General features: G+C 53.9%; 1 protein-coding gene across 1 annotated transcript; it reads left to right on the top strand.

The window, feature by feature from the left end:
* Window positions 1-3,089: 3,089 nt before the first annotated feature.
* Window positions 3,090-7,079, top strand: LOC123071246 (collagen alpha-1(II) chain). The gene is made up of 3 exons (XM_044494768.1): window positions 3,090-3,352; window positions 3,453-3,539; window positions 3,646-7,079. Exons 1-3 carry the CDS (start codon window positions 3,152-3,154, stop codon window positions 6,697-6,699), a joined length of 3,342 nt encoding a protein of 1,113 aa, XP_044350703.1. The 5' UTR covers window positions 3,090-3,151; the 3' UTR covers window positions 6,700-7,079.
* Window positions 7,080-24,154: the final 17,075 nt, after the last annotated feature.

Genomic DNA, 24,154 nt, shown 5'->3' with positions numbered 1-24,154 from the left:
CCAACCATGTTTGTAAAGGTCCAGTCGCCGCCTCCAAGGGCACCAATAGTGGAATCACGGCATCTCGCATTGTGTGAGGGCGTGAGGAGAATACGGTGGCCCTAGTGGCTTCTTGGGGAGCATTGTGCCTCCACACCGCTCCAACGGAGACGTACTTCCCCTCAAAAGGAAGGAACTTCGGTAACACATCCTCATCTTCACCGGCTCCACTCTTGGTTATCTCTCGTGCCTTTACTTGTGCAAGCTTATTTATGTTATATCCCTTGCTTGCTCGTGTGCTTGTTGTTGTTGCATCATATAGGTTGTTCACCTAGTTGCATATCTAGACAACCTACTTTGATGCGAAGTTTAAATTGGTAAAGAAAAGTTAAAAATTGTTAGTTGCCTATTCCCCCCCCCTCTAGTCAACTATATCGATCCTTTCAACACTCTTACTTATCGAGAAAGGTACAATTGATGCCCTATACTTGTGGGTACCTGTGGGTGACTAGTAGTGTTGATTACATCTTGTAGTTGATTACTATATGGTTTATTTGGTGGGAGGTTATATGTTCAGATCCATTATGCTATTTAATACCCCTCTGATCTTGAGCATGATTATTATTTGTGAGTAGTTACTTTTGTTCTTGAGGTCACGGGAGAAGTCATGTTGCAAGTAATCATATTAACTTGATATGTGTTCGATATTTTTATGATATGTATGTTGTGATTTCCTTAGTTGTGTCATGTGAACGTCGACTACATGGTACTTTACCATATTTGGGCCTAAGGGGATGCATTGTGGAGTAGTTATTATATGATGGGTTACTAGAGTGACATAAGCTTAAACCCTAGTTTGTGCGCTACTTCGTAAGGGACCGATTTGGATCCAAAAGTTTAATGCTATGGTTAGATTTTATCTTAATACTTTTCTCATAGTTGTGGATGCTTGCGAGGGGGTTAATCATAAGTAGGAGGTTTGTTCAAGTAAGAACAACACCTAAGCACCGGTCCACCCACATATCAAATTATCAAAGTAGCAAACATGAATCAAACCAACATGATGAAATCCCCGTGTACCCTCAAGAACGCTTTGCTTATCACAAGAGACCGTTTGGCCTGTCCTTTGCCACAAAAGGATTGGGCTACCTTGCTGCACATTATTTTCCGTTACCGTTACTTGCTCATTACAAATTATCTTGCTATCAAACTACTTGTTACCGCTTATTTCAGTGCTGCAAAAAATACCTTGTTGAAAACCACTTGTCATCTCCTTCTGGTCCTCGTTGGGTTCGACACTCTTACTTATTGAAAGGACTACGATTGATCCCCTATACTTGTGGGTCATCAACCGGTGCTTGGGTGTTGGTTCTTACTTGAACAAGCAACACACTTATGATTATCCCCTCTCACAAGCATCCGCAACTATGAAAGAAGAATTAAGATAAATCTAACCATAACATGAAACATATAGATCCAAATCAACCCCTTACGGAATAATGCATAAACTAGGGTTTAAGCTTCTGTCACTCTAGCAACCCATCATCTACTTATTACTCTACAATGCCTTCCCTTAGGCCCAAGTATGGTGAAGTGTAGTCGATGTTCACATGACACCATTAAAGGAAGCAACAACATACATATCATCTATCAAAGAATACCAACACCACACGATTACGTATAGCAAGACTTCTCCAATGTCCTTAAGAACAAAAGTAACTACTCACAAATCATATACATGTTCAAGATCAGAGGGGTATTGAATATGCTTGAGGATCTGAACATTTAAACTTCCACAAAATAAACCAACTAGCATCAACTACATGATGTAATTAACACTACTAGTAGCCCATGGGTACCAATCTAAGGTTTTGGAACAAAGATTGAATACAAGAGATGAACTAAAGTTTGAGATAAGATGGTGCTGGTGAAGATGTTGACGAAGATTGGTCCTCCCACGATGAGAGGATCGCTGGTGATGTCGGTGGTTTCGATTTCCCCCTCCCGGAGGAAGTATCCCCGACGGATTCGCTCTGCCGGAGAGCAAAAGTGGGCCTAGCCAGGTTTCACCTCGAGACAGCGGCGCTTCATCGCGAAAGTCTTATTTTTTCTAGGTCAAAACTCCTCATATAGTAGAAGATGGGCATCGGAGGACAGTTGTGGGCCCCACAAGGCATCAGGGCGCGCCTTGCTGCCTTGTGGGCGACTGGTGGGGGCCCTCTGGTAACTCTTTGCTCCAATATTTTTTATATATTCAATAAAAAATCTCCGTGGAGTTTTAGGTCATTTGGAGCTCTATAGAATATGTAACTCTGTTGTAGCTTTTTCAGGTCCAAAATTCCAGCTGTCGGTAATTTCCCTCTCCATGTAAATCTTGCACATTAATAAGAGAGAAAAGGCATTAGAATTGCATGATAAAGTGAAATAATGAGCAAACCCTATAGCCGCGCCACCATCGCCGGATTCATCCTTGGTCGTTTCAGTGGCCTCCCCGCCACCCACGATGCGCTCCTCTTTGCCCACCTCCGCAGCCTCGTCTCCGAGGGCGTCGTCCGAAGCTTCTCATCCGCCTACGTCTTCCATGCCCCGCAAGGAAGACGTCTCGATGACCAAAAAAGAAAATTTGGATCTATTTGGAAGGGTCATTAATGCACTCGTTTTTGTTTACCTGTATACCCCCACCAAAGACCTGCCATGGTTTGATCAATGCATCAATTTTTTTTGTTGGTTGCTAGAAGGTTGGTGAAGCCCCAGGCGTATCTCGAGTCTTTCTAAAAAAGACCACCATTTCACACGATGGCATGCCTTATGCATGTCAAGTTTCACATCACAGCAGCATGCCTTCTCTTTCTGCCTATTCTTAATTGGTCGTACGCAAGTTTTTGTGGATTTTCATTCAACCTTGGGTAAAGGCACAAGAACCATGTCATTCCATCCCTTTTGGGCACACACAAAAAATTGTAAGTTTTATTTTTTTCAAAGAGAGAAGAAGGCTGTTGGTGTGTGAGTGAAAGAAAGAATGATGGCCCACCCATCCGGCCCGGCTCCCTTGGATTTGTTTTGTTTTGTTTTTGCTAAATAAAAATAAAAATAAATAAATAGTGAGCAAGGTCGGCCTCCTTCCGCTGAATCCCCACCCAACACCACCAAATCCAAATCCAAATCCAAATCCATGGGGGTCGCCTCTCCCTCGCCGCCGCCGCCCGCCGCCGCCGCCGCTAACCAAGCTCGCCCGCCGGATCCACCAACCCCCACCCCAGCCCAACCAACAGGAGGAGGAGGAGGACGGGGAGGCATGGCGGTCGCCCCTCCTTCGTCGCCGCCTCCCGCCGCCGCCGCCGCCGCCGGCAGCCCGAATCCTACCTCCACCGAGGTAAGCAAAGATCCTCTCTTTCCACTTGCTCATACCCTTACCCTTCCTTTTTTAGCTTGGCTTCTCTCTCGCTGATCCGCCCAAAACCTAACCTAACCAGGGCCAAGGAAAGATGGTGGTCGCCTCTCCTTCCACGGCGCCGCCGCCCACCGACGCCGACGGCAGCCAGCAGCCGACCTACCCCGAGGTAAGCAAAAGCAAGCTCCTTTATCCTTTTAATCAAGTTATAGTTGGATGGATGGATGGCCTCAAGCTGGATCTCATCTCCGATGCCGATGCCGATGCCGATGCAGATGATTAAGCAGGCGCTGACGGAGCTGGGAGGCACCTCCGGCCGCATCGCCATCGCCGCCTTCATCCTCGGCCGCTTCAAGGAGGGCCTCCCCGCCGCCCACGACAAGCTCCTCAGGGTCCACCTCCGCCGCCTCGTCTCCCAAGGCGTCGTCCGCGGCTACGGATCAGAAGCCAGAGCTTGCTACGTCTTCCCGGCCTCCAACACCAAAAGCCGTGGCCGGCCCCGCAAGTCGTCGACCCGCCTCCTCCTCACCGCGTCGCCGACCCTGCCCCTCCCCCTCCCTGCGCCGCCCACCAACGAGTACGAGGAAAATTTGGATCTCAGTTTGGATACATCTTCTGGAGGATTACGGAGCAGTCGTGGCCGGCCCCTCTTGCCGGCACTCCCTGCGCCCAAGAATTTGTTGGATCTCAGTTTGGTTCCTCAATCTGGAGGGTCACAGATTAGCAGTGATGATGATGATGATGATGATTACTCCACTTCCAGTGATGATGATGATGATGATGATGAAGATGACTACAGCAGTGGTGATGACAAGGATGATGAATACACTCCTGCGCATGCATATGCTTTGATCGTCCATGGAGCAAAGCGTGGACGCCCACGCAAGCGCAAGAGGGGGCCAGGCCGTACTCGTAAGCTTCTGCTGTGCGCAAATTCCTCAGTCACCAAGAAAGGCCGTGGGAGGCCAAGGAAGAAGCAGAAACTTGGCTCGTCACAAGCTGCTTTTCAGAATGGAACCCCAGGAGGTGGTTTCTCGACGCCCAAGAGAGGGCGTGGGAGGCCGCGAAAGGATGCACAAGGGCTGTCAACCAGTGTCAAGAGAGGCCGTGGGAGACCGAGAAAGGATGCACAAGGGCTGTCAACCGGTGTCAAGAAAGGCCGTGGCAGACCGAGAAAGGAGTCACAAGGAATGTCAACGGGTGTCAAGAGTGGCCGTGGGAGGCCGAGAAAGGAGCCAGAAGATGGTGTCCCAGAAGCAGACTCTTCTGAAACTGAATCAGATGCAGAGTCAGACTCTTCTCTAACTGGGTCAGACACTGAGTCAGGCTCTCCAAATGTGTCGAGGTGGTTGAAGGAAGGGTTTGGGAATCCAACAACAATAGCGACGCCGCCAGCAGCAGTTAGGCCTGCGTCCAGGGGGCTCAATATAGGGTCTCTGAGGCCAACAATAGAGAGGCCACCACCAGCAGCAAGGTCTCCTGGAACTCTTGTTTACTCTGCTGCGTCCGCGGGAATGAAGAAACCGCTTGGGAGGCCAAGAAAGAAGGGATCATCAAAAGCGCCTGCTGAGGCTGCGTCCACGGGGATCAAGAAACCGCGTGGGAGACCGAGAAAGGAGAGACCACCACAAGCAATGTCTGCTCAAGCTGGAGATGCAGCAGCGCCTGCTCCTGAAACTGGAAATGCAACTCCTGCTCCTGAAACTGGACATGTGAACCCTGCTTCTGAAACTAGAGATGCAGCAGCATCTGCTCCTGAAGCTGAAGCTGGAGATGCTTCTGAAACTAGAGATGCAGCAGCATCTGCTCCTGAAGCTGGAGATGCAGCAGCGACTGCTCCTGGTGAAAATGGAGATGCAGCAGCGCCTGCTCCTGATGAAAATGGAGCAGGAACGCCTGCCAAAACTGGAGATGGTGCGTCGACGGGGATCAAGAGACCGCGTGGGAGGCCGAGAAAGGAGAGATCGCCAGCACCAATGTCTAGAGAAACTGGAGATGCAGCGCCTGATGAAAATGGAGCAGCAACGCCTGCTGAAGCTGGAGATGCTGCTTCAACTGGATTCAAGAAACCGCGTGGGAGGCCGAGAAAGGAGAAACCACCTGCATCAATCTCTGCTGAAACTGGAGATGCAACCCCTGCTGGGACTGGTGATGCTGAAACTGGAGATGCAACCCCTGCTGGGACTGGTGATGCTGAAACTGGAGATGTAACCCCTACTGAAACTGGAGCAGCAACGCCTGCTGAAGGTGGAAATGCTGCATCGACAGGGATCAAGAGACCGCTTGGAAGGCCTAGAAAGGTGAAGAAGTTTGGGAGGCCAAGAAAGGAGAAGCCAGAAGAGGCAACAATGTCTGATGAAACTGGAGATGATGCTGGAGATGCAAGGTCTGCTGAAACTGGAGCAGCAACGCCCGGTGGAGACTCTGCGTCGGCGGGGGTCAAGAGAGGGCGTGGACGGCCAAGAAAGGAGAGGCCAGAGGCAGCGATTTCTGCTGAAAGTGGAGATGCCGAAACAGAAACAGAAAGGAAGAAGGCAAAAGTAGCAAGGCCGACTGGAGATGGTGGGATCAAGAGAGGGCTCGGGAGGCCGAGGAAGGTGAAGCGTGGGAGGCCCCAAAAGGAGAAGCCAGCATCAGACGATGCCATGTCAACGGGAATCAAGGGACCGCTCGAGTCTCCAAGATCATACTATGCATTATCTGCCGGAACTGGAAAAGCCGTGTCAACGGGAACGCTGGAGAGCCCAAGGACGGCGGAGAAGCCGTCGGCAGGCGACATCGTGTCGATGGTGATGAGGAGAAGGCGTGCGATGCCCAGGAGCGAGCAGCCCTCTGAAGCTGGGCGCGTGAAATCCTCTGGCGGGATTTTTGGATACGTGCGAGAATCCAGTGGTAAACAAGAGAAAGAGGGCCTGGCATCACCTGGTGAGGGGGAGAAAACACCACAGACCAAGGAAGGTGTGGTGGCTGCTTTGGGGGGCGGTGAGGAAACTGGGCTTACTGCAGATGCGCCGGTTTCTGCAGAGAAGGCAATAGCGGGTGATGCCGCTGTGGTTGAGGGAACTGGAGGTGCGACTGAAGCTTGTTCTGATAAGCTGGGTTCTTGTGCAATTTCAGAGAAGTCGGCGAGTGGTCCTCGGCATGTGGAGGCTGTAGGAGGTGCGACAGAATCTTCATCTAATAAGCTGGGGCGTGCAGGTGCAGTGGAAGCAGAGAATGCAGCGGAAGCAGGGAAAGTGGAGAAGGTTGAATCTGATAAGAAGCCTCGTGTGGAGGGGGAGGGGGGAGAAGACAAGCTGGGATCTGCAGAAAGATGTGTGGTTAGTTGAGCTGAGCTGGGCTGGGCGCAAGGAAGAAGCTATCATGACAAGACAAGTGTCGATTTTCTGGACTGGACTGGACTGGACTGGACTGGGGCAATGGTGATTTTCTGGACTGCTGGAGCGCAAGGAAGAAGAAGAAGAAGAAGGAAGAAGAATTATAATTAAATTATTAATAATATGTATGGTAACTGTAATAGTTAATGTTAAGTAAGTAGTTGGTCCCTCTGCTCTGAGAACTAAGTAATTTAATTATGGTTGGTTGGATTATTACTATGTGCTCCTCCTGTATGATGCATGATGCATGCATTAGGGGAGTGAACTTGAACTTGAACTGAAGTGAAGTGGGTGTGTTTTTGTTGCTAAATGACCATCATGATGTTTGTGTTTGTCTGTGTGTCCATGAGAGAGGGAGATTTGAAATGAATTGCATTATTTGTATTGCAAGTTTGAACAGCAGCTAGCTATATTTCTTACTTGTTTTCTTTCTTGTCTGTGAATGAATTATATATTTGTTTGGTCATTCTTTCAGGTGTTTCCTTGTTTATGTATGTATGTAGCATATACATACATAGATATGTAATTTACTATTTTTCTTGTTTCTTTGTGTCCTGAAATAATGGAATGTTGTTGGGAAGCATAAAGAAGTCTACCAATTGCAAGCCGCCCACTCAGCACAGCACAACACTCAGCAATTGCAAGCCGGCAGCCGGTGGACAGACCTCCTTTGGAGAAAACACTAGTAGTGTGCAACTGCAAGGTTCCCCGGGGAATGCTACTTGCTCTGTGCTGTCTTCCTCAGTTGGGCCGTCAGAAGCTCTACCAATTGTACTAGGCCTAGCTTGGACTCTTGGGAATGGAGGCGACGCTGCTCCTATGCAATCCCCATGAGTTTATTCGTTGTCGACGCAACGCACAAGAGAGGCCGAGAAAAGGAGCAACAACCACAAGCACCGACGACTCCAACTGGGGGTATCAAGAGAGAGCGTGGGAGGCCGAGAAAAGGAGCAACAACCACAAGCACCGACGACTCCAACTGAGGGTATCATGAGAGGGCGTGGGAGGCCGAGAAAAGAAGCAACAACCACAAGCACCGACGACTCCAACTGAGGGTATCAAGAGAGGGCGTGGGAGGCCGAGAAAAGGAGGCAACAACCACAAGCACCGACGACTCCAACTGAGGGTATCAAGAGAGGGCGTGGGAGGCCGAGAAAAGGAGCAACAACCACAAGCACCGACGACTCCAACTGTGGGTATCAAGAGAGGGCGTGGGAGGCCGAGAAAAGGAGCAACAACCACAAGCACCGACGACTCCAACTGAGGGTATCAAGAGAGGGCGTGGGAGGCCGAGAAAAGGAGCAACAACCACAAGCACCGACGACTCCAACTGTGGGTCTCAAGAGAGGGCGTGGGAGGCCGAGAAAAGGAGCAACAACCACAAGCACCGACGACTCCAACTGAGGGTATCAAGAGAGGGCGTGGGAGGCCGACAAAAGGAGCAACAACCACAAGCACCGACGACTCCAACTGTGGGTATCAAGAGAGGGCGTGGGAGGCCGAGAAAAGGAGCAACAACCACAAGCACCGACGACTCCAACTGGGGGTATCAAGAGAGGGCGTGGGAGGCCGAGAAAAGGAGCAACAACCACAAGCACCGACGACTCCAACTGGGGGTATCAAGAGAGGGCGTGGGAGGCCGAGAAAAGGAGCAACAACCACAAGCACCGACGACTCCAACCTGGGGGGTATCAAGAGAGGGCGTGGGAGGCCGAGAAAAGGAGCAACAACCACAAGCACCGACGACTCCAACTGGGGGTATCAAGAGAGGGCGTGGGAGGCCGAGAAAAGGAGCAACACCACAAGCACCGACGACTCCAACTGGGGGTATCAAGAGAGGGCGTGGGAGCCGAGAAAAGGAGCAACAACCACAGCACAGACGACTCCAACTGGGGTATCAAGAGGGCGTGGGAGGGCCGAGAAAAGGAGCAACACCACAAGCACCGACGACTCCAACTGGGGGTATCAAGAGAGGGCGTGGGAGGCCGAGAAAGAGGAGCACAACCACAAGCAGCCGACGACTCCAACTGGGGGTATCAAGAGAGGGCGTGGGAGGCCGAGAAAAGGAGCAACAACACAAGCACCGACGATCTCAACTGGGGGTATCAAGAGAGGGCGTGGGAGGCCGAGAAAGGAGCAACAACACAAGCACCGACGACTCCAACTGAGGGTATCATGAGAGGGCGTGGGAGGCCCGAGAAAAGGAGCAACAACACAAGCACCGACGACTCCAACTGAGGGTATCAAGAGAGGGCGTGGGAGGCCAAGAAAGGAGCAACAACCACAAGCACCGACGACTCCAACTGGGGGTATCAAGAGAGGGCGTGGGAGGCCGAGAAAAGGAGCAACAACACAAGCACCGACGACTCCAACTGGGGGTATCATGAGAGGGCGTGGGAGGCCGAGAAAAGGAGCAACAACCACAAGCACCCGACGACTCAACTGGGGGTATCAATGAGAGGGCGTGGGAGGCCGAGAAAAGGAGGCAACAACCACAAGCACCGGACGACTCCAACTGAGGGTATCAAGAGAGGGCGTGGGAGGCCGAGAAAAGGAGCAACAACCACAAGCACCGACGACTCCAACTGAGGGTATCAAGAGAGGGCGTGGGAGGCCGAGAAAAGGAGCAACAACCACAAGCACCGACGACTCCAACTGGGGGTATCAAGAGATGGTGTGGGAGGCCGATAAAAGGAGCAACAACCACAAGCACCGACGACTCCAACTGAGGGTATCAAGAGAGGGCGTGGGAGGCCGAGAAAAGGAGCAACAACCACAAGCACCAACGACTCCAACTGTGGGTATCAAGAGAGGGCGTGGGAGGCCGAGAAAAGGAGCAACAACCACAAGCACCGTCGACTCCAACTGGGGGTATCAAGAGAGGGCGGTGGGAGGCCGAGAAAAGGAGCAACAACCACAAGCAACCGACGACTCCAACTGGGGGTATCAAGAGAGGGCGTGGGAGGCCGAGAAAAGGAGCAACAACCACAAGCACCGACGACTCCAACTGTGGGTATCAAGAGAGGGCGTGGGAGGCCGAGAAAAGGAGCAACAACCACAAGCACCGACGACTCCAACTGTGGGTATCAAGAGAGGGCGTGGGAGGCCGAGAAAAGGAGCAACAACCACAAGCACCGACGACTCCAACTGGGGGTATCAAGAGAGGGCGTGGGAGGCCGAGAAAAGGAGCAACAACCACAAGCACCGACGACTCCAACTGTGGGTATCAAGAGAGGGCGTGGGAGGCCGAGAAAAGGAGCAACAACCACAAGCACCGACGACTCCAACTGTGGGTATCAAGAGAGGGCGTGGGAGGCCGAGAAAAGGAGCAACAACCACAAGCACCGACGACTCCAACTGGGGGTATCAAGAGAGGGCGTGGGAGGCCGAGAAAAGGAGCAACAACCACAAGCACCGACAACTCCAACTGGGGGTATCAAGAGAGGGCGTGGGAGGCCGAGAAAAGGAGCAACAACCACAGGCACCGACGACTCCAACTGGGGGTATCAAGAGAGGGCGTGGGAGGCCGAGAAAAGGAGCAACAACCACAAGCACCGACGACTCCAACTGGGGGTATCAAGAGAGGGCGTGGGAGGCCGACAAAAGGAGCAACAACCACAAGCACCGACGACTCCAACTGGGGGTATCATGAGAGGGCGTGGGAGGCCGAGAAAAGGAGCAACCAACCACAAGCACCGACGACTCCAACTGAGGTATCATGAGAGGGCGTGGGAGGCCGAGAAAAGGAGCAACAACCACAAGCACCGACGACTCAAACTGAGGGTATCAAGAGAGGGCGTGGGAGGCCGAGAAAAGGAGCAACAACCACAAGCACCGACGACTCCAACTGGGGGTATCAAGAGAGGGCGTGGGAGGCCGAGAAAAGGAGCAACAACCACAAGCACCGACGACTCCAACTGGGGGTATCAAGAGAGGGCGTGGGAGGCCGAGAAAAGGAGCAACAACCACAAGCACCGACGACTCCAACTGGGGGTATCAAGAGAGGGCGTGGGAGGCCGAGAAAAGGAGCAACAACCACAAGCACCGACGACTCCAACTGGGGGTATCAAGAGAGGGCGTGGGAGGCCGAGAAAAGGAGCAACAACCACAAGCACCGACGACTCCAACTGGGGGTATCATGAGAGGGCGTGGGAGGCCGAGAAAAGGAGCAACAACCACAAGCACCGACGACTCCAACTGAGGGTATCATGAGAGGGCGTGGGAGGCTGAGAAAAGGAGCAACAACCACAAGCACCGACGACTCCAACTGAGGGTATCAAGAGAGGGCGTGGGAGGCCGAGAAAAGGAGCAACAACCACAAGCACCGACGACTCCAACTGAGGGTATCAAGAGAGGGCGTGGGAGGCCGAGAAAAGGAGCAACAACCACAAGCACCGACGACTCCAACTGGGGGTATCAAGAGAGGGCGTGGGAGGCCGAGAAAAGGAGCAACAACCACAAGCACCGACGACTCCAACTGAGGGTATCAAGAGAGGGCGTGGGAGGCCGAGAAAAGGAGCAACAACCACAAGCACCGACGACTCCAACTGTGGGTATCAAGAGAGGGCGTGGGAGGCCGAGAAAAGGAGCAACAACCACAAGCACCGACGACTCCAACTGGGGGTATCAAGAGAGGGCGTGGGAGGCCGAGAAAAGGAGCAACAACCACAAGCACCGACGACTCCAACTGGGGGTATCAAGAGAGGGCGTGGGAGGCCGAGAAAAGGAGCAACAACCACAAGCACCGACACCTCCAACTTAGGGTATCAAGAGAGGGCGTGGGAGGCCCGAGAAAAGGAGCAACCAACCACAAGCACCGACGACTCCAACTGTGGGTATCAAAGAGAGGGCGTGGGAGGCCGAGAAAAGGAGCAACAACACAAGCACCGACGACTCCAACTGGGGGTATCAAGAGAGGGCGTGGGAGGCGAGAAAAGGAGCAACAACCACAAGCACCGACGACTCCAACTGTGGGTATCAGAGAGGGCGTGGGAGGCCGAGAAAAGGAGCAACAACCACAAGCACCGACGACTCCAACTGGCGGTATCAAGAGAGGGCGTGGGAGGCCGAGAAAAGGAGCAACAACCACAAGCACCGACGACTCCAACTGAGGGTATCAAGAGAGGGCGTGGGAGGCCGAGAAAAGGAGCAACAACCACAAGCACCGACGACTCCAACTGTGGGTATCAATAGAGGGCGTGGGAGGCCGAGAAAAGGAGCAACAACCACAAGCACCGACGACTCCAACTGAGGGTATCAAGAGAGGGCGTGGGAGGCCGAGAAAAGGAGCAACAACCACAAGCACCGACGACTCCAACTGTGGGTATCAAGAGAGGGCGTGGGAGGCCGAGAAAGGAGCAACAACCACAAGCACCGACGACTCCAACTGGGGTATCAAGAGAGGGCGTGGGAGGCCGAGAAAAGGAGCAACAACCACAAGCACCGACGACTCCAACTGTGGGTATCAAGAGAGGGCGTGGGAGGCCGAGAAAAGGAGCAACAACCACAAGCACCGACGACTCCAACTAAGGGTATCAAGAGAGGGCGTGGGAGGCCGAGAAAAGGAGCAACAACCACAAGCACCGACGACTCCAACTGTGGGTATCAAGAGAGGGCGTGGGAGGCCGAGAAAAGGAGCAACAACCACAAGCACCGACGACTCCAACTGGGGGTATCAAGAGAGGGCGTGGGAGGCCGAGAAAAGGAGCAACAACCACAAGCACCGACGACTCCAACTGGGGGTATCAAGAGAGGGCGTGGGAGGCCGAGAAAAGGAGCAACAACCACAGGCACCGACGACTCAACTGGGGGTATCAAGAGCGGGCGTGGGAGGCCGAGAAAAGGAGCAACAACCACAAGCACCGACGACTCCAACTGGGGGTATCAAGAGAGGGCGTGGGAGGCCGACAAAAGGAGCAACAACCACAAGCACCGATGACTCCAACTGGGGGTATCATGAGAGGGCGTGGGAGGCCGAGAAAAGGAGCAACAACCACAAGCACCGACGACTCCAACTGAGGGTATCATGAGAGGGCGTGGGAGGCCGAGAAAAGGAGCAACAACCACAAGCACCGGACGACTCAACTGAGGGTATCAAGAGAGGGCGTGGGAGGCCGAGAAAAGGAGCAACAACCACAAGCACGACGACTCCAACTGGGGTATCAAGAGAGGGCGTGGGAGGCCGAGAAAAGGAGCAACAACCACAAGCACCGACGACTCCAACTGGGGGTATCAAGAGAGGGCGTGGGAGGCCGAGAAAAGGAGCAACAACCACAAGCACCGACGACTCCAACTGGGGGTAATCAAGAGAGGGCGTGGGAGGCCGAGAAAAGGAGCAACAACCACAAGCACCGACGACTCCAACTGGGGGTATCAAGAGAGGGCGTGGGAGGCCGAGAAAAGGAGCAACAACCACAAGCACCGACGACTCCAACTGGGGGTATCATGAGAGGGCGTGGGAGGCCGAGAAAAGGAGCAACAACCACAGCACCGACGACTCCAACTGAGGGTATCATGAGAGGGCGTGGGAGGCCGAGAAAAGGAGCAACAACCACAAGCACCGACGACTCCAACTGAGGGTATCAAGAGAGGGCGTGGGAGGCCGAGAAAAAGGAGCAACAACCACAAGCACCGACGACTCCAACTGAGGGTATCAAGAGAGGGCGTGGGAGGCCGAGAAAAGGAGCAACAACCACAAGCACCGACGACTCAACTGGGGTATCAAGAGAGGGCGTGGGAGGCCGAGAAAAGGAGCAACAACCACAAGCACCGACGACTCCAACTGGGGGTATCAAGAGAGGGCGTGGGAGGCCGAGAAAAGGAGCAACAACCACAAGCACCGACGACTCCAACTGGGGGTATCAAGAGAGGGCGTGGGAGGCCGACAAAAGGAGCAACAACCACAAGCACCGACGACTCCAACTGGGGGTATCATGAGAGGGCGTGGGAGGCCGAGAAAAGGAGCAACAACCACAAGCACCGACGACTCCAACTGAGGGTATCATGAGAGGGCGTGGGAGGCCGAGAAAAGGAGCAACAACCACAACACCGACGACTCAAACTGAGGGTATCAAGAGAGGGCGTGGGAGGCCGAGAAAAAGGAGCAACAACCACAAGCACCGACGACTCCAACTGGGGGTATCAAGAGAGGGCGTGCGAGGCCGAGAAAAGGAGCAACAACCACAAGCACCGACGACTCCAACTGGGGGTATCAAGAGAGGGCGTGGGAGGCCGAGAAAAGGAGCAACAACCACAAGCACCGACGACTCCAACTGGGGGTATCAAGAGAGGGCGTGGGAGGCCGAGAAAAGGAGCAACAACCACAAGCCACCGACGACTCCAACTGGGGGTATCAAGAGAGGGCGTGGGAGGCCGAGAAAAGGAAGCAACAACCACAAGCACCGACGACTCCAACTGGGGTATCATGAGAGGGCGTGGGAGGCCGAGAAAAGGAGCAACAACCACAAAGCACCGACGACTCCAACTGAGGGTATCATGAGAGGGCGTGGGAGGCTGAGAAAAGGAGCAACAACCACAAGCACCGACGACTCCAACTGAGGGTATCAAGAGAGGGCGTGGGAGGCCGAGAAAAGGAGCAACAACCACAAGCACCGACGACTCCAACTGAGGGTATCAAGAGAGGGCGTGGGAGGCCGAGAAAAGGAGCAACAACCACAAGCACCGACGACTCCAACTGGGGGTATCAAGAGAGGGCGTGGGAGGCGAGAAAAGGAGCAACAACCACAAGCACCGACGACTCCAACTGAGGGTATCAAGAGAGGGCGTGGGAGGCCGAGAAAAGGAGCAACAACCACAAGCACCGACGACTCCAACTGTGGGTATCAAGAGAGGGCGTAGGAGGCCGAGAAAAGGAGCAACAACCACAAGCACCGACGACTCCAACTGGGGGTATCAAGAGAGGGCGTGGGAGGCCGAGAAAAGGAGCAACAACCACAAGCACCGACGACTCCAACTGAGGGTATCAAGAGAGGGCGTGGGAGGCCGAGAAAAGGAGCAACAACCACAAGCACCGACGACTCCAACTGAGGGTATCAAGAGAGGGCGTGGGAGGCCGAGAAAAGGAGCAACAACCACAAGCACCGACGACTCCAACTGTGGGTATCAAGAGAGGGCGTGGGAGGCCGAGAAAAGGAGCAACAACCACAAGCACCGACGACTCCAACTGGGGGTATCAAGAGAGGGCGTGGGAGGCCGAGAAAAGGAGCAACAACCACAAGCACCGACGACTCCAACTGGGGGTATCAAGAGAGGGCGTGGGAGGCCGAGAAAAGGAGCAACAACCACAAGCACCGACGACTCCAACTGGGGTATCAAGAGAGGGCGTGGGAGGCCGAGAAAAGGAGCAACAACCACAAGCACCGACGACTCCAACTGGGGTATCAAGAGAGGGCGTGGGAGGCGAGAAAAGGAGCAACAACCACAAGCACCGACGACTCCAACTGTGGGTTATCAAGAGAGGGCGTGGGAGGCCGAGAAAAGGAGCAACAACCACAAGCACCGACGACTCCAACTGAGGGTATCAAGAGAGGGCGTGGGAGGCCGAGAAAAGGAGCAACAACCACAAGCACCGACGACTCCAACTGTGGGTATCAAGAGAGGGCGTGGGAGGCCGAGAAAAGGAGCAACAACCACAAGCACCGACGACTCCAACTGGGGGTATCAAGAGAGGGCGTGGAGGCCGAGAAAAGGAGCAACAACCACAGCACCGACGACTCCAACTGGGGTATCAAGAGAGGGCGTGGGAGGCCGAGAAAAGGAGCAACAACCACAGGCACCGACGACTCCAACTGGGGGTATCAAGAGAGGGCGTGGGAGGCCGAGAAAAGGAGCAACAACCACAAGCACCGACGACTCCAACTGGGGGTATCAAGAGAGGGCGTGGGAGGCCGACAAAAGGAGCAACAACCACAAGCACCGACGACTCCAACTGGGGGTATCAGAGAGGGCGTGGGAGGCCGAGAAAAGGAGCAACAACCACAAGCACCGACGACTCCAACTGAGGGTATCATGAGAGGGCGTGGGAGGCCGAGAAAAGGAGCAACAACCACAAGCACCGACGACTCAAACTGAGGGTATCAAGAGAGGGCGTGGGAGGCCGAGAAAAAGGAGCAACAACCACAAGCACCGACGACTCCAACTGGGGGTATCAAGAGAGGGCGTGGGAGGCCGAGAAGAGGAGCAACAACCACAAGCACCGACGACTCCAACTGGGGGTATCAAGAGAGGGCGTGGGAGGCCGAGAAAAGGAGCAACAACCACAAGCACCGACGACTCCAACTGGGGGTATCAAGAGATGGCGTGGGAGGCCGAGAAAAGGAGCAACAACCACAAGCACCGACGACTCCAACTGGGGGTATCAAGAGAGGGCGTGGGAGGCCGAGAAAAGGAGCAACAACCACAAGCACCGACGACTCCAACTGGGGGTATCATGAGAGGGCGTGGGAGGCCGAGAAAAGGAGCAACAACCACAAGCACCGACGACTCCAACTGAGGGTATCATGAGAGGGCGTGGGAGGCCGAGAAAAGGAGCAACAACCACAAGCACCGACGACTCCAACTGGGGGTATCAAGAGAGGGCGTGGGAGGCCGAGAAAAGGAGCAACAACCACAAGCACCGACGACTCCAACTGAGGGTATCAAGAGAGGGCGTGGGAGGCCGAGAAAAGGAGCAACAACCACAAGCACCGACGACTCCAACTGGGGTATCAAGAGAGGGCGTGGGAGGCCGAGAAAAGGAGCAACAACCACAAGCACCGACGACTCCAACTGAGGGTATCAAGAGAGGGCGTGGGAGGCCGAGAAAAGGAGCAACAACCACAAGCACCGACGACTCCAACTGTGGGTATCAAGAGAGGGCGTGGGAGGCCGAGAAAAGGAGCAACAACCACAAGCACCGACGACTCCAACTGGGGGTATCAAGAGAGGGCGTGGGAGGCCGAGAAAAGGAGCAACAACCACAAGCACCGACGACTCCAACTGGGGGTATCAAGAGAGGGCTTGGGAGGCCGAGAAAAGGAGCCAACAACCACAAGCACCGACGACTCCAACTGAGGGTATCAAGAGAGGGCGTGGGAGGCCGAGAAAAGGAGCAACAACCACAAGCACCGACGACTCCAACTGTGGGTATCAAGAGAGGGCGTGGGAGGCCGAGAAAAGGAAGCAACAACCACAAGCACCGACGACTCCAACTGGGGGTATCAAGAGAGGGCGTGGGAGGCCGAGAAAAGGAGCAACTCCCACAAGCACCGACGACTCCAACTGTGGGTATCAAGAGAGGGCGTGGGAGGCCGAGAAAAAGAGCAACAACCACAAGCACCGACGACTCCAATTGGGGGTATCAAGAGAGGGCGTGGGAGGCCGAGAAAAGGAGCAACAAACCACAAGCACCGACGACTCCAACTGAGGGTATCAAGAGAGGGCGTGGGAGGGCCGAGAAAAGGAGCAACAACCACAAGCACCGACGACTCCAACTGTGGGTATCAAGAGAGGGCGTGGGAGGTCGAGAAAAGGAGCAACAACCACAAGCACCGACGACTCCAACTGAGGGTATCAAGAGGGCGTGGGAGGCCGAGAAAAGGAGCAACAACCACAAGCCCGACGACTCCAACTGGGGGTATCAAGAGAGGGCGTGGGAGGCCGAGAAAAGGAGCAACAACCACAAGCACCGGACGACTCCAACTGGGGGGTAATCAAGAGAGGGGTGGGAGGCCGAGAAAAGGAGCAACAACCACAAGCACCGACGACTCCAACTGTGGGTATCAAGAGAGGGCGTGGGAGCCGAGAAAAGGAGCAACAACCACAAGCACCGACGACTCCAACTGGGGGTATCAAGAGAGGGCGTGGGGAGGCCGAGAAAAGGAGCAACAACCACAAGCACCGACGACTCCAACTGGGGGTATCAAGAGAGGGCGTGGGAGGCCGAGAAAAGGAGCAACAACCACAAGCACCGACGACTCCAACTGGGGGTATCAAAGAGAGGGCGTGGGAGGCCGAGAAAGGAGCAACAACACAAGCACCGACGACTCAACTGGGGGTATCAGAGAGGGCGTGGGAGGCCGAGAAAGGAGCAACAACCACAAGCACCGACGACTCCAACTGGGGTATCAAGAGAGGGCGTGGGAGGCCGAGAAAAGGAGCACAACCACAAGCACCGACGACTCCAACTGGGGTATCAAGAGAGGGCGTGGGAGGCCGAGAAAAGGAGCAACAACCACAAGCACCGACGACTCCAACTGGGGGTATCAAGAGAGGGCGTGGGAGGCCGAGAAGAGGAGCAACAACCACAAGCACCGACGACTCAACTGGGGGTATCAAGAGAGGGCGTGGGAGGCCGAGAAAAGGAGCAACAACCACAAGCACCGACGACTCAACTGGGGGTATCAAAGAGGGCGTGGGAGGCCGAGAAAAGGAGCAACAACCACAAGCACCGACGACTCCAACTGGGGGTATCAAGAGAGGGCGTGGGAGGCCGAGAAAGGAGCAACAACCACAAGCACCGACGACTCCAACTGGGGGTATCAAGAGAGGCGTGGAGGCGAGAAAAGGAGCAACAACCACAAGCACCGACGACTCCAACTGAGGGTATCAAGAGAGGGCGTGGGAGGCCGAGAAAAGGAGCAACAACCACAAGCACCGACGACTCCAACTGGGGGTATCAAGAGAGGGCGTGGAGGCCGAGAAAAGGAGCAACAACCACAAGCACCGACGACTCCAACTGAGGGTATCAAGAGAGGGCGTGGGAGGCCGAGAAAAGGAGCAACAACCACAAGCACGACGACTCCAACTGGGGGTATCAAGAGAGGGCGTGGGAGGCCGAGAAAAGGAGCAACAACCACAAGCACCGACGACTCCAACTGGGGTATCAAGAGAGGGCGTGGGAGGCCGAGAAAAGGAGCAACAACCACAAGCACCGACGACTCCAACTGTGGGTATCAAGAGAGGGCGTGGGAGGCCGAGAAAAGGAGCAACAACCACAAGCACCGACGACTCCAACTGGGGGTATCAAGAGAGGGCGTGGGAGGCCGAGAAAAGGAGCAACAACCACAAGCACCGACGACTTCCACTGGGGTATCAAGAGAGGGCTGTGGGAGGCCGAGAAAAGGAGCAACAACCACAAGCACCGACGACTCCAACTGAGGGTATCAAGAGAGGGCGTGGGAGGCCGAGAAAAGGAGCAACACCACAAGCACCGACGACTCCAACTGTGGGTATCAAGAGAGGGCGTGGGAGGCCGAGAAAAGGAGCAACAACCACAAGCACCGACGACTCCAACTGGGGGTATCAAGAGAGGGCGTGGGAGGCCGAGAAAAGGAGCAACAACCCACAAGCCACCGACGACTCCAACTGAGGGTATCAAGAGAGGGCGTGGGAGGCCGAGAAAAAGGAGCAACAACCACAAGCACCGACGACTCCAACTGTGGGTATCAAGAGAGGGCCGTGGAGGCCGAGAAAAGGAGCAACAACCACAAGCACCGACGACTCCAACTGAGGGTATCAAGAGAGGGCGTGGGAGGCCGAGAAAAGGAGCAACAACCACAAGCACCGACGACTCCAACTGTGGGTATCAAGAGAGGGCGTGGGAGGCCGAGAAAAGGAGCAACAACCACAACACCGACGACTCCAACTGAGGGGTATCAAGAGAGGGCGTGGGAGGCCGAGAAAAGGAGCACAACCACAAGCACCGACGACTCCAACTGTGGGTATCAAGAGGGCGTGGGAGGCCGAGAAAGGAGCAACAACCACAAGCAGACGACTCCAACTGGGGTATCAACAGAGGGCGTGGAGGCCGAGAAAAGGAGCAACAACCACAAGCACCGACGACTCCAACTGGGGTATCAAGAGAGGGCGTGGGAGGCCGAGAAAAGGAGCAACAACACAAGCACCGACGACTCCAACTGGGGTATCAAGAGAGGGCGTGGGAGGCCGAGAAAAAGGAGCAACACCACAAGCACCGACGACTCCAACTGGGGGTATCAGAGAGGGCGTGGGAGGCCGAGAAAAGGAGCAACAACCACAAGCACCGACGACTCCAACTGGGGTATCAAGAGAGGGCGTGGGAGGCCGAGAAAAGGAGCAACAACCACAAGCACCGACGACTCCAACTGAGGGTATCAAGAGAGGGCGTGGGAGGCCGAGAAAAGGAGCAACAACACAAGCACCGACGACTTCCAACTGTGGGTATCAAGAGAGGGCGTGGGAGGCGAGAAAGGAGCAACAACCACAAGCACCGACGACTCCAACTGGGGGTATCAAGAGAGGCGTGGGAGGCCGAGAAAAGGAGCACAAACCACAAGCACCGACGACTCCAACTGGGGGTATCAAGAGAGGGCGTGGGAGGCCGAGAAAAGGAGCAACAACCACAAGCACGGACGACTTCAACTGGGGGTATCAAGAGAGGGCGTGGAGGCGAGAAAAGGAGCAACAACCACAGCACCGACGACTCCAACTGGGGGTATCAAGAGAGGCGTGGGAGGCCGAGAAAAGGAGCAACACAAAGCACCGACGACTCCAATGGGGGTATCAAGAGGGCGGGGAGGCCCGAAAAGGAGCAACAACCAAAGCACCGATCCAACTGGGGGTATCAAGAGAGGGCGTGGGAGGCCGAGAAAAGGAGCAACAACCACAAGCACCGACGACTCCAACTGGGGTATCAAGAGAGGGCGTGGGAGGCCGAGAAAAGGAGCAACAACCACAAGCACCGACGACTCCAACTGGGGGTATCAAGAGAGGGCGTGGGAGGGCCGAGAAAAGGAGCAACAACCACAAGCACCGACGACTCCAACTGGGGGTATCATGAGAGGGCGTGGGAGGCCGAGAAAAGGAGCAACAACCACAAGCACCGACGACTCCAACTGAGGGTATCATGAGAGGGCGTGGGAGGCCGAGAAAAGGAGCAACAACCCACAAGCACCGACGACCTCCAACTGAGGGTATCAAGAGAGGGCGTGGGAGGCCGAGAAAAGGAGCAACAACCACAAGCACCGACGACTCCAACTGAGGGTATCAAGAGAGGGCGTGGGAGGCCGAGAAAAGGAGCAACAACCACAAGCACCGACGACTCCAACTGGGGGTATCAAGAGAGGGCGTGGGAGGCCGAGAAAAGGAGCAACAACCACAAGCACGATGACTCCAACTGAGGGTATCAAGAGAGGGCGTGGGAGGCCGAGAAAAGGAGCAACAACCACAAGCACCGACGACTCCAACTGTGGGTATCAAGAGAGGGCGTGGGAGGCCGAGAAAAGGAGCAACAACCACAAGCACCGACGACTTCCAACTGGGGGTATCAAGAGAGGGCGTGGGAGGCCGAGAAAAGGAGCAACAACCACAAGCACCGACGACTCCAACTGGGGGTATCAAGAGAGGGCGTGGGAGGCCGAGAAAAGGAGCAACAACCACAAGCACCGACGACTCCAACTGAGGGTATCAAGAGAGGGCGTGGGAGGCCGAGAAAAGGAGCAACAACCACAAGCACCGACGACTCCAACTGTGGGTATCAAGAGAGGGCGTGGGAGGCCGAGAAAAGGAGCAACACAACCCCAATTCAAAGCACCGACGACTCCAACTGGGGGTATCAAGAGAGGGCGTGGGAGGCCGAGAAAAGGAGCAACAACCACAAGCATCGACGACTCCAACTGAGGGTATCAAGAGAGGGCGTGGAGGCCGAGAAAGGAGCAACAACCACAAGCACCGACGACTCCAACTGTGGGTATCAAGAGAGGGCGTGGGAGGCCGAGAAAAGGAGCAACAACCACAAAGCACCGACGACTCCAACTGGGGGTATCAAGAGAGGGCGTGGGAGGCCGAGAAAAGGAGCAACAACCACAAGCACCGACGACTCCAACTGAGGGTATCAAGAGAGGGCGTGGGAGGCCGAGAAAAGGAGCAACAACCACAAGCACCGACGACTCCAACTGTGGGTATCAAGAGAGGGCGTGGGAGGCCGAGAAAAGGAGCAACAACCACAAGCACCGACGACTCCAACTGAGGGTATCAAGAGAGGGCGTGGGAGGCCGAGAAAAGGAGCAACAACCACAAGCAAAGCCTCCTCTGACTCCAAGTTTGTCAAGGAGGAGGGGGATCAAGGTAGGGTGTGGGAGGCCAATGATAATGGAGAAGCCACTAGCAGCAGCTCCTCAAGATAGGTTGTTAGGAATCAAGAGACCGCGTGGGAGGCCAAGGAAGGAGAAGCCAAAAGAAGCAAGAATGTCCATGGGATTGAAGAGATGGGGTGGGCAGCGAGAAGCAGGAATGGATATGCTAGCAGCAGCAGCAATGTTGGCCGAGAGTCGTCCTAGTAAACAACAAGAGGAGGAGGGAGAAGAAGAAGGTGGAAGTGAAACAGTACATACATAGTACATAGATTCTGTATAATATATTGGAGTGTATATCTAACTCATCACTGAAAATAGATGGATGGAAGGAGCACATGTCCTTGTCCACACCACCAATGCAACCTCCCTCCCTCACTTGGTGGAGGTGATGGATGGTGTTTTGGACATTCATTCATTCGTTCATTCATTCATTCAGCGCTCAGCAGGAGCCCCGAGCCCGAGGGAGGGAGGGAGGGAGCTTTCACTGTTTGTTGAATGCTGTCTAAGTGTTGCATCGCATGCATATTGTCTCTTTTACTGCACTTGACTCACTCACTCAGTGAGTAGAGTTCATCTGCTGCAATGATCCATCCATTTCCATCAAAATGTATCTCTGTCTGTAAATGACAAGATCATCCTTTTATCCTATCCCTATTTTTGAGCAAAATTCAAACTCACCAATATTATTTGTAATTTACCACAATATTTATTTGAAAACACGAAAGAAATAATTTGATTTTTTTGGAAAATTCCAAATAATTTTTGGAAAAAACATTTTAAATACTCTCTCCGTCCCATAATATAAGAATGTTTTTGAAAAGCAGACGTGCACTAGTATTATGGGACTCCGCTCTTCGTGCCTTCCGTCGAGCCCAAGCCCAAGACAAAGCCGACACGGAAGCGCTCCCCGCCTCCACCGGCTTGGCCGGAGGAGGCCTACACGTGGATGGGTCAGTACCGCGACAAGCCGACGATGATGCAAGCGGTGACGCCAAGAGCCGCGGCTAAGGTAGCAAAAAGTAAATAAAAATGCTTTTGCTTGCTTGTGAACAAATAAAAAAAATAAAAAAAATAAAAAGCCTTTGGTGTGCTTGACAAAAGTAATGGGAAGACAGTAAATGACAAAAAAAAGATGAATGCTCGCTCACACCTCAGGCCTCATTGGGTTTGAAGCATTTTTGTAGGAAAAACATAGGAACAAGGATTTCGGAGGAAATTTTCCTATATATGCATTCGGTTTGTAAGAAATGTGTACAGGAATTTCATAGTAATACTACTCATTTCCCGTGTTTTTTGAGGAAACTGTACATCCACTCAAAACTCATTTTGCGCGTAGGAACAAGGCAAGTCAAATTCTTAGGATGGCAAGTGCCATCCTATCAAATTCCTATACTACTCCTAATTCCTGCATTTTGATTTCCTCCAAATCGAATGAGGCCTCACAGTCACAGTCACTGGTGACAGACAGAGAGTAAATAAAAAAATGAATGCTCGCGCAACTTTTGGATCCTACCCACCCACCCACCCTCTAACTAACAGGCTTCTCTTCCGGCCGGCCCCCAAACAGATAGAGAAAACCCCCCACCCCAAGAAACCCTCTCCGGACCAGGAGGTACAAATCCATCCATCCATCCTTCCTTGATTGAATCCCCTCCCCTCCCCTCCCAGATTTGATTTCTTTTGGCTTGGCTTGGTTTTGATTTCTTTTATTTTTCTTTTTCTTGCTATTTGAGGCTCAAGGATCAATCCAATCATGGATGAGTAGCCGCATCTGCATCTGAAGGAGCAACAACAACAACAACAACAACAACAAAAAGAAGAAGAAGAAGAAGAAAGCTCATCGCTTGCTCATAATAGTATAATGTATCTATCCTATGCACTCCACACACAGACACAGACACAGACACAGGAGGTGGAGGAGAAGAATGCTGCTTCCTCAGTCGCAGTCGCCAGGAGAGGCCGCGGGAGACCAAGGAAGAACCACACCAAGGTCAAACACCCAGATTCAGAGCCAACCTCTCCAACTGCAAACAGGTCCAGGTCCAGGTCCAGGGCAGCTACATCTCATACACAAACCGCCGCCGGGGCTAGGACTAGGACCACAATGCTGGCAGCAACAACAATGTCTGCCGCTGCTGCTGCCTCCAGGGGAACCTACAAATGGAAACGGGATCAAGACAAGAAGAGGGCCTGGGAGGCCCAGAAACGAGGATCGACTACCAAGATTGTGCCATCAAATTAAGGGCCGGGAGGCCAAGCAAGGACAAGCCACCGCCACCAATGTCTGCTCACAGCAC

This window comes from Triticum aestivum, chromosome 1A, assembly GCF_018294505.1.
Source record: "Triticum aestivum cultivar Chinese Spring chromosome 1A, IWGSC CS RefSeq v2.1, whole genome shotgun sequence".
Lineage (NCBI taxonomy): Eukaryota > Viridiplantae > Streptophyta > Magnoliopsida > Poales > Poaceae > Triticum > Triticum aestivum.
Note: the sequence above shows the minus strand (reverse complement) of the source record. Positions and strands in the feature narration are given on the sequence as shown.

Coding starts and splice junctions, on each gene's coding strand:
- LOC123071246 (XM_044494768.1), top strand. CDS start 3,152: ATGGGGGTCGCCTCTCCCTCGCCGCCGCCGCCCGCCGCCGCCGCCGCT. Junction 3,353..3,452: donor CGAATCCTACCTCCACCGAG/GTAAGCAAAGAT, acceptor TAACCTAACCAG/GGCCAAGGAAAGATGGTGGT. Junction 3,540..3,645: donor AGCAGCCGACCTACCCCGAG/GTAAGCAAAAGC, acceptor ATGCCGATGCAG/ATGATTAAGCAGGCGCTGAC.